The sequence below is a fragment of the Hippoglossus hippoglossus genome, chromosome 13, assembly GCF_009819705.1.
Source record: "Hippoglossus hippoglossus isolate fHipHip1 chromosome 13, fHipHip1.pri, whole genome shotgun sequence".
In the NCBI taxonomy this organism is placed as follows: Eukaryota; Metazoa; Chordata; class Actinopteri; order Pleuronectiformes; family Pleuronectidae; genus Hippoglossus; species Hippoglossus hippoglossus.
The window spans coordinates 7767465-7777841 of record NC_047163.1 but is presented as its reverse complement, the minus strand read 5'-3'; the positions used below and the strand labels follow the sequence as shown (position 1 = coordinate 7777841).

Here is a 10377-nt window from a genome sequence, read left to right as displayed (position 1 = left end):
CCAGCCGGAAGTAGTTCTAAGATGCGTTCGTGTCATGTCGTTTAAACTGAAATGATGTTCAGCTATATGTACACTAATGCCAAAGATTTAGCAACAATTTTAAGAGCTACAAACAGTTAATTCGTATCTATTTCAATATGGAAAAGACATTTTAAAATACGAAGCACATTTATGCATTTTATTTACCGAGACTACAAGATTAGCAGACGTACAAAACTCTTAAATCTGGTATCTTACTTGTTTTCCCCATTCTGCTATTATTGCATGAACGCAACAAATACGGATCCTTAAAAGAGTCAAAACCAAAACCCAGAAGCGCAATTTTAATAACTAATAAAGTTCATTGCAGTGACTGTTTTTTGCATATGCTCATTTTAATAACTTTTAGCATTTTAATACTTTATACAAGTAGTTCCCAAGAATAATCAAAAATCACCAGATTTGTAGATCTTAATTGGGCAGGAATGGAATATTTCCTTTTTGTAAATAAGTATATAATTTATAAAAGGGAAATAATTCATGCTTATGCAGGATTTGAGTAGGCCTGAATCTACACATTCACTTCCAAAAATAACGATGAACGTCATCTCAACAAGATGGAGATATAAACTACCTCGAATTTCGTGTTTTTGTCACACGGTGTGACCGTGGCGTGGCGTCAAAGTTCGATTACACGCCATCAAAACATGAGGTTGTGTATCTCAGACAAGTTCGTCAAAGTAAAAATGTGGAAAATGGCAAAAATGGCCACTAAATCCAAAATGGCGGGCTCCCTGTTGTGTTTTTCACAATGCACCCCTAGACTTTTTTGTATTTCGACCGATCTTCACAGTTATGACAACATCGTCTCCTTTGGCGAAGGTTCATCCTTCGCCAAAGGAGAAGATGTTGTCATAACTCCACTGTACATTGTCCTATCACCCCCAAACATCTGTCTCATGATCAGAGTCCAATCCTGAACAGCTCTATGTGTCAATATTTCCTCAGTGTCATAGCGCCACCTACTGATTTGCCATGAAACAGGAAGTACTTTGTAAATCCACTCTGCATTATCCAACCGGCCCCCAAATTCTGCCCCATGATCACAATCCTGACCTGAACAGCTCCATATATTAATATTATTGCAGGGTCATAGCGCCACCTACTGATCAGTGGGAAAATTAAGTTGTTGTAACATTGTCCAATTGACACAAAATTGCTCACGCTACATCAGAGCCCCTACTTGAACAGATCTATTAGTCTATATGTAATAATAGTGATGGTGCCACCTATTGGCAACAGGAAGTAAACTTTGTTTTATAACTATCATTCGATTTACATAAAATTGTCACTGTGTGATCTGCAATTGATAGCGTGGACCATAATGCGCAATTAACAGGAAAAGATTGACGTCTCGTGACGGACGCAGGAAGTGCAGCGTTTATCCTTCCCGCAGTGCGCAAAACGCATGCTACGCGTTTCTGTTTTTCCTGTTTCATTATTCATGCTTTTGGATAGATATTACCCACACATATCTTTGCGTATTTTGCATTTTACTACCAGTTGTTTGCATATGCTCATTTTAATAACTTTTAGCATTTTAATACTTTATACAAGTAGTTCCCAAGAATAATCAAAAATCACCATTTTTGTAGATCTTAATTGGGCAGGAATGGAATATTTCCTTTTTGAAAATAAGTATATAATTTATAAAATAATTCATGCTCAGGATTTGAGTAGGCCTGAATCTACACATTCACTTCCAAAAATAACGTAAACACTCTTCTGTTGCGTGCTTCCGAATATGTGACATTATCTGTACCATCCTTGTATAAATCCCTTTAATTCAAATAGTGATCTAAAACGCTCCATGTTGCAGGTGCACTGTCCCTTTAAGAACCTCTGCACCGGACCGGAAGTGCTTGTGTCAAGTTTGCAGTATTTCTCCCAGGTTCAGAGTCAGTAGATCAGAAACATCTCTCCACACTTGTTGTTGTTTCATCCCAGTTTAACTCCGACTCCCAGACCCGCCGTTATAAACTCGGTCTAAACGATGGCTCAGTACGAAGTAGTGAACGTGCGCGGATATGAAGAATTCTGCCACGCTGTGTCTCAGAGGAAAGGAAAAGACATTTTTGCTTATTTCTCTGGTGATAAAGACGCTCAGGGAGCGAGCTGGTGTCCAGACTGTGTAAAAGGTAAATCAGACACTTCACTGCACCACGTTTGATACAGCTATCAGAATCCTGGTCCTTCCATTTTGAGGAAAACTCAACTGCAAATGCAGCAGACTCCCCCTTTGCTGAGGCAGTGAGTCGGGTCTGATGTGTTGCATTTATTGATTGTGATGCATATTTAATTCATATCTCGTGCCCTTTTTATTTGTCACCTCAACAGTTTGTGATCTTGTCTTTCAGCTGAGCCCGTGGTGAGAGGAGAGATGAGTCATCTTCCTGAAGGATCTGTCTTCATCTACTGTCAAGTTGGAGAAAGAGCTTAGTCAGTGTTTTACACTTCTTTATCACATCTGCTTCTAACACACTGTCAGACATGTGCTGCTTATGCTCACGACTACAGGTCATTGCATTGTTGAATTTTTTTTTTTTAAGAATCAGACTTCTGCTTTATTAAATATCATTTTTTAAATTACGTTTTTTATTTTATTTACAGTGTGACCTTAAGCCCAAATATTATTATAGCAGCAGGAAATGGAAATACAAGTAATTCTTTGTATTTGTGAAGTCACTTATCAGTAACCTACTTAATAAATTGATAACAAAGCCCGATTAACCTTCTACATTAGAGTTTTATTATTTTCCTAAAGATGAGATTATGAGGTGATGACGGGATTGTAAGAAAATGAATTGGAAACCGTATTGATTGATACTGTTGAAGGCATTTTTTAAGAATTCACATTTAACAGCTTATTAGATGTGAATATTCGCTTGTTTACCAAATTTTCTCTGATGGTCAACTCAACATGTTTGAGTTATTGACAGTTTGTCAGACAGAACATAAATTAAAATATGTTCAATTGAGCTTCAGGGACCAACGAGTGGCATTTTGATGTTTTGTAGATAGAAGAAAGATCAATGAATGATAAATGTTTTGTTATAGAAAATTAGATGTTTTGGTAATGAAAATAATTTTTGTGGTCCCAGCCTTACTGTACTTCCTCAGAATAATAATACTACCTTTCTCAGGATGTTCAATGACAGTTACTTTGCACACATTAGAATATGAAGCAGTTTGATTAATGGACAAAAGACCACAGCATATATCCAAACTGTGAAGAACTTTAAGCCTCTGAGTCCAGTCCAATGTGATCATCAAAATTTAAATGTTTCCTTTCAGTTAATAAACAAATAGTTTCAACAATAGACTATGTATGGATCTCATTTAGGCATCTAATTTGTTAAAAAGCTCAGCAAGTAACAGAGAGCAAAACAGTAAACTATGAATGTTTCTGAGCAGAAAAACTGTCTTTTGTTTCACCTTGTTTCTTTGTTAGGATCTTCATTAACTTAACCCCTAAAGCAGAGCCAGTCATCAAGTGTTACACAGTTTAAAACATACATTTAAAAACATATACTAAACCTTTCAATTGACACAAATCACTTAAACAACATATATAAAACATTGCAGTCATTACAGATGAAAAAAAAACATATATGAAAGTGTTATGAGTAAACCTTCCACTGATATCTATCACATTTTCTAACAAAAAATAATAATTTATGTTTCGTATAAACATCGTTTATGTACAAGTCAATAAAACATGATTCTTTGAGAACATCTTCAGTATCTCTCTCAGAATAAGGAGACGAGTTTTTAGGAAATAAAAGTGAACTTGAGCTGAAAATCCTTCTCACCCTTTCAAAGCCTGTTCTCTCATATGTGTTGCATCATATCATCTTCTTAATTATGTCTGTTTCATGCTTCAGTTGGAAGGATCCAAGTAACGACTTCAAGAAGACTCTGAAGTTGAGTGGAGTTCCCACCCTACTGAGATATGGCACAGTAAGAATAACTCAATATTTAATGAACGATCCTCAGAGATGAGTTAGATAATAAGACTGAATTTAGTTTTAATAGTTTTTTTAGTGTCTCTTATATGCAGCAAAATGAACAGCGAGCTGTGTGATCTGTCTGTTACAGCCTCAGAAGTTGGTGGAGGACGAATGCTTCAAATCAGAGCTGGTGAGGATGATGTTCACTGAGGACTGAGGGATCCTGTGCTGCTTACATACATCACTCATGAAGCATTCAAGACTTCTTCTCTGTTGAACAGCTGCCACCATTCAGTTTCAGCACCACTGCATTATTGAATATCGATACCCATTCACCAGACGTATCTCCCTATGTAACTTGATACAAATCATCAACTGTACAATTGAATTAATGATCATCGCTTTTAATAAACAGCCATTCCATTCATTCTATACTGGAACAACAGAGCAGATGTAACTCTCACTTGTTTTGCTCTGTGTACAATCAGTCAGTCCTGGGGTTGACACATTTCTTCTCATGTAATGTTAGTGTAAGACACTACGTAGTTATAAGAATATCTTGGAATTGTCTTTATTGTGACCATTTAATGTGATTTTTTTTTTTTGCCTTACAAAAAGACTTGAATAAAGTGACACTCGGTGTTGAACATTTGTGGCAGAACAACACTTGTGCAATTTGTTGTATGATGACCCCAATGGTGACAAGCTAAAATCTAGTAACACTATAAAATACTACCGTTTTGAACTACATTGTGGAAAGTAAAAGTTGTGCATTCAAAGTCCTACTTAAGGAAATGTACTTCAAGTATCAAAAGTAAAACTACTCATTCTGCGGTAAAATGGCCCCTGAAATGTATAATTATGTGGAACTCTGCCTCCCAAGAGCACCGGATTAACCTGAGGTGTTGACAGATGATTCATAGGAGACGAAAGAAAACAAGACAAAATCTGTTTAGGGAATTTTCAACAATCACAATTTGTGAAAAGTTTGATAATTACAGTTATTTCGATTTGTTGTAACATCTCACATTAGAAATAGGTTGTATTTGGTATATAATGTATTTGATCAATTCTATAAAACTAAATCTTAAAAAATCTACATGTACAATTTAACTAGTAGATAAAAATGTCTGATAAATGTGTTGTATGTAACGCACAATCTTTCCTTCTTTAAAGTACAAGCATACTGTACAGTAGCATAAAATATAAATACTTAAGTTAATTACGAATAGCAATACAACAATGGTTCAATTTATATTGATAGAATGCTGTATTGTATAAGCACGATGAGGAGGTATAACACATAATTGATCTACTTCAGATTTGTTAAAAGTTTTGCTGTATGTCAAGTGTTTGTCATTTAAAACCACACCCTTCCCTCAGGAGCAAATATATGTCTTTAAAGGTTCAGTGTGTAGAATTTAGTGACATCTAGTGGTTAAATTGCATGTTGCAGCTGAATACCCCTCACCTCACCCTCCCCTACCAAACATGAAAGAGAATCTGTGGTCGCCTTCAGTTGTCATAAAAACTCAAAAGGTGTTTAGTTTGTCCAGTTTGGGCTACTGTAAAAAAACATGGCTGCCTCCGTAGAGAGGACCTGGTCCCGATGTAAATATAAAGTATTTAAATATAAAGGGCCCATTCTAGGGTAAAGAAAACAACAATTTGTACAATTTAGATTATTACACATTACTGAAAACATCACTAGGATTATTTTATATTCAATTTCTGCCAATAGATCCCTTTCAGCTAAATTTTACACACTGAACCTTTAAACCAAAAGGAATAACAACAAGACTTTCAAACATTTCAGACTGATTTCTTAATTTTGGTCTTTATCGTCCGGCCCTAACTTGAGTAAATGTACCTCGTAGCTTATCATCACTGGAACTTGGTGATGCTGTGCCAGGAGCCCAGGTAGTCCCCTCCTGTGAACACTAGGTGGCAGCAGATTCATAAGGATAGTGTTTAGTTGACCCTCAGCCTTATCTTTAAAAAAAAATTACAGAATATCAATTAAACTTGTTTAATGGAGTTTATAATTAAATTAATGAATCATGAGCATTTAATAATAGCTGAGGTTAATTTGAGCTCCAACCTAGAATCAGGCTGATTATAATTTACAGATTAGACAATATTTAGTGAAATAAAACATGTAACTCTGATATAAAAAAGCTGCATTTGTTTTATTTAACACATAAAAAGATGCTCAAAGTGTTTTCTTTAAATCCAGAGTAATAACGAGCTGTCACGGTGAAAGTGTCGCTGTTGCAGTCAGGGCCATTTAAGCCGAGCGCATTCCTGCACAGCGCGCACACCGGAGGAGGACGAGCGGCGGTGAGACGCTTCTCAGACCGCAGCACCGACACACACGAGCCGGAGCTCACCCAGAGAAAACACACCCCGTCACACCGGAGGCGGAGGAAGCGCGGTGCCGTCGCCTCAACGTAGCGGGGTTACATGCGCAGCTGTCTCGTCTGAGGGGGGCAACGTCGTGTGTTCGCGGACCGTGCCGCTGCGATGTCGGAGTTCCTGGTGGGTCTGCTCGGGGAGCGGCTCGTCAACAGCGAGAAAGCCGAGGTGGACGTGCACTCGCTGGGCGCCAAGCTGTCCCTGGTCGGGCTCTTCTTCGGGTGCAGCCTGAACGCGCCGTGCAAGCAGTTCAACGGGAGCCTGTGCGAGTTCTACAGCCGCTTTAAGAAGACGTCCGAGCACAAGGACAAACTGGACATCGTCTTCATCTCGTCGGACCAGGACCAGAAACACTGGCAGGACTTTTTGCAGGAGATGCCCTGGCCCGCGTTACCTTTCAAAGACAGACACAAAAAGGTAAGAGGGCGACGAGAGGACACCCCCCGAAACCAGTGCTGGTTCTCTGGAGAGGGTTCAGTGTGGTTACCGGGTCTGGGAATCACTGGGAACCAGTGAACAGGGCCACGTCTGCTTCGTCTGTGTGTGCACAGGTGTACCTGCTTTAATTTGGATTCATTATAAAGGTTTACACTCCTCTTTAGCCTCGTTTTGATCCAAATCTGAACCGGATCAGACAAATCAAGTTCAAATAGTTACACATCTACAACTGCATGTGTATGAAACAAATTCAGATTTACAAGAGTCAGTGGTTAAAACAGCCAGTTACATTTTAACCTTACAATAAATAAATAGTTAAAGTGTAAATGTCAGATACACTTGCACAGAACAAATTTAATGAAAAACTGACTTTTTGAAATCACATTTCAGCCTCATGACAATAACACAGCCAGCCAGAGGAGGTATTTATCCTCTGATTTCATTTAATCAAGATAATCTAAACGTGTAAGGCCCCCACACCCATCAGTCATTAATGACAGAGGGAACTGAAAGAAAGACTTCATTTCCTCTTTGTCCAGTCACTTCAGTTCTGTTCAGGGGGTCTGACTACTTCTGGAAACACAATGTTCCAGCTGAACATCTCTGGGCAGTGTCATCATGTTGCATCCAACATGTTTTCCACGTTGGTGCATGTGTAGACTGCACAGTAAAGACCTGTCCTGCCATCATCTCGTCTCTAGCTTTCCTTAAAGGTGACAACAGTGCAGCACTCAGATTATTTCTATGTCCCCGATTTTATTTATCTGTCTTGTTAAAGACTTTATTTTTTATTTGAGTCCTGCTTTTGTAAATCCTGAAGCTTTAATAGGATTTGTTTTTCTGGGATACACATTTTTTAAAAATTGGACTAAATACTAAATACTTAAAAATAAGTATTATCGTTATTATTTTAAGATGTTATTGTTTCATTAAATCACATAATCTAGCAGCTTTTATAGTTGACTGCACAGTAATATTGGAAGAATTAGAAGTTTTAATATCTAAGACAGATGTTGCCATTTTCTTTTGTTCATAGCTAAAACTACAACACACAAAAAGAAACCACTCATTAACATCTCGAGAAAAAAATGACAGATACAATTTGTGGCAGGTTTCCTTCACTGGCTTCATCTGCAGATGTTTAACGAAGAATATCTTCTCAATCTAAATAAAGGCAGACAATGTTGTATACACTGTGTGTGTTCTGCGGCCGTCCCAGCATCCTGGTGGCAGCACAGGTCTCTATTCCTAAACCTAAATGTTATAGCAGATGAGGCTTAATAAGATACACTGATGAGCTGTATTTACACAGTATTAGTCCTACATGTCAGTGAAGGTTGATTTTCTTCGCAGGGTAAAATATTCTAAAGATTAAAACTGGCCAAATTATTGCAAATAGGATTTTGACCCCTTGTTTTTTATGTTAAGGTGTGATTATACAATCAATTTAAATAATTTAATACATATAAATATATATTTGTTATCCTGTTCATGTTATACAATAACCATAGTGGCTTCAATGTTAAGCCGACATCTTTACCACATCTGTATTTAGTCTAAAATGAAGTACGTCTCTCCGTCTTTAGCCAATTCCTCTGTCCTCTGTGTAGGTGAGACGTGTCTTGGACTGAATCATTGCCTTGTAAATTCTTTCAGATAGCCCATAATGATTTCTGCTCCACTTCATAATGAAGTCCAGGCGTGAATAAAGGCTCAGGGATGACAGGCGAGTGGGGGTTGTCTTGTTGTTGTCTGGGGCGTAGCACACCCATCGCCACAGTGCAGCGTCATTGTGTCCTAACTGCATGTGGAAAATATCTGCGGCATCAACGTAGCCCTCGCTAATGCGCTCACCGGTCGTCTGTGGGCTGCCTCGGCCTTACGACACAAGAGCAACGCAGTCGTGTGTCTGTGATTTGCAGAGGCCTGCAGTTCTGCTTCAGCCCTGGGCTTCGTCCAGCCTTCGGCCTATTCTCCCTCTCACCATTGTAACACCGTGCATGTTTCAGTAAGCAGCTTTAGTACAGCAACAGCCGTTTATGAATGTGACATCTGCAGAAGCACACTGAGGGTGTCGTTGCCCCTCATCATCCTCTAATTAATTCATGATTTATGCATGTTGGCATTTAAATTGTATTGTAACAGTACAGCAGTATGCGGTGACCCGAGCCTTCGTTTACACTGCAGCTGTCCTCCTGTCCAAACGACTGGTGCTAATCTGTGGAAGGTTGGATCCTTCAGGAAAACATTTTTAATTCAGAGTTTAGGTTGATGCCTATTCCCCCTTTTTGTATTGTTTCTTAATTAGTTGCCTATTGTGTGGGGATTTATCCATCGCAGTGAAACACGAGGCGGTCGACTCAGGACAAAGATGCACACATTTTTTATAGTTTTGGTTATGATTAGACGCGTCTTAATCAATTGTGAGAATCATATTTTGCAGACCAGGAAGTGTGAAGTTAGCTGGTGCCAAAATCAGCTCTGAGCAGCACAGGAAGAGAGGCCGCTCATTATGTGGCAGCAGGTCTGAATGTAAGCGTTCCATTAACCCAGGAGGATTTATGTGTGCTGTACAGGGACCTAATGGGTGAGTGATGTTGACCCCAGTGACGGCTCTGTTGATGTTGTGGGTCTGCGGAGACTTAAGTGTCCCTCTCCCACCTCCTCTCAGGATCTATTCTGCACGGTTCAAGCAGAGCTCATCTCCCGGTGAAGGATGCGATTTTTCTTCAATCTCGTCTTTCAGAGCCTCAGCGGCCACCTTACGACTCAGACTGTACCTCCTCCTCCTCCTCCTCCTCCTCCTCCTCCTCCTCCTCCTCGCTGCTCCCCCCTCCTCCGCCCTGTACTGACTTGGCTATCTCCCTCACTGGAGGCTGTCCTCTTTTCTCTCCACTCAGGGGTTATCCAGGCCTTCCCGTCGCAGGAAATGTTTGTTATTTATTCAAGAAGGGATTGTGTTCTTGATTAAAAGCAGAGAGAAAGAAAAAGTCTGGTGATGTTAACTGAATGTCAAAGCCAATATTTTTCTTTTAAGGGAAAAAAAGGTGAAAACTGTCACGTATTTCTCTGGTGGTTTGTAACCAAAATACATAAAGTGAAAAGTGTAATTGGTTTTTATATCTTCGTGCCAAGGACTTAACATAGATATTTCCTCATGTGCATGTTGAAAAAATAAGTTTGCCAGGAATCTTTTACATTATAAATGTTACACATGCATTCCAGTATTTGAATGTATGGGAAACTTTCAGTAGCCTTTAATTTCTTGTTTCTTTTTTCCACTTTTAAGGTGGTATCACTTCAAAACCCCGACAGAGCAAGAGGTCACACCATCGTCTTTTTTACATTTCACTGAATACTCTCCATTGTATCATTGGGGACCCTCGACGAGCTCGTTCTCAGCGTGTAGACGTCTGCTTGTTGTTCGACGACGGCCAGCTGTCTGGCTGTCTTGGCTTGCTGGCACTGCCTTACATGGTCTTGTGTTGCGGGAGTGTGAGCGCTCCATGTAAATCAATTAAAGCCGGAGCCAACG

General features: G+C 39.3%; 2 protein-coding genes across 2 annotated transcripts in view; both read left to right on the top strand.

Moving 5' to 3' along the window:
* Positions 1–1890: 1890 nt before the first annotated feature.
* Positions 1891–4651, top strand: txndc17 (thioredoxin domain containing 17). The gene is made up of 4 exons (XM_034604553.1): positions 1891–2177; positions 2397–2478; positions 3924–3999; positions 4138–4651. Exons 1-4 carry the CDS (start codon positions 2033–2035, stop codon positions 4204–4206), a joined length of 372 nt encoding a protein of 123 aa, XP_034460444.1. The 5' UTR covers positions 1891–2032; the 3' UTR covers positions 4207–4651.
* A 1645-nt stretch (positions 4652–6296) lies between these two features.
* The window catches only part of nxn (nucleoredoxin), a 57971-nt gene continuing 53890 nt past the window's right edge, over positions 6297–10377 (top strand). The window contains exon 1 of the mRNA XM_034604541.1: positions 6297–6821. Coding sequence (XP_034460432.1) covers positions 6513–6821 — 309 coding nt within the window. The 5' untranslated portion in view covers positions 6297–6512. The remainder of the gene's footprint in view (positions 6822–10377) is intronic.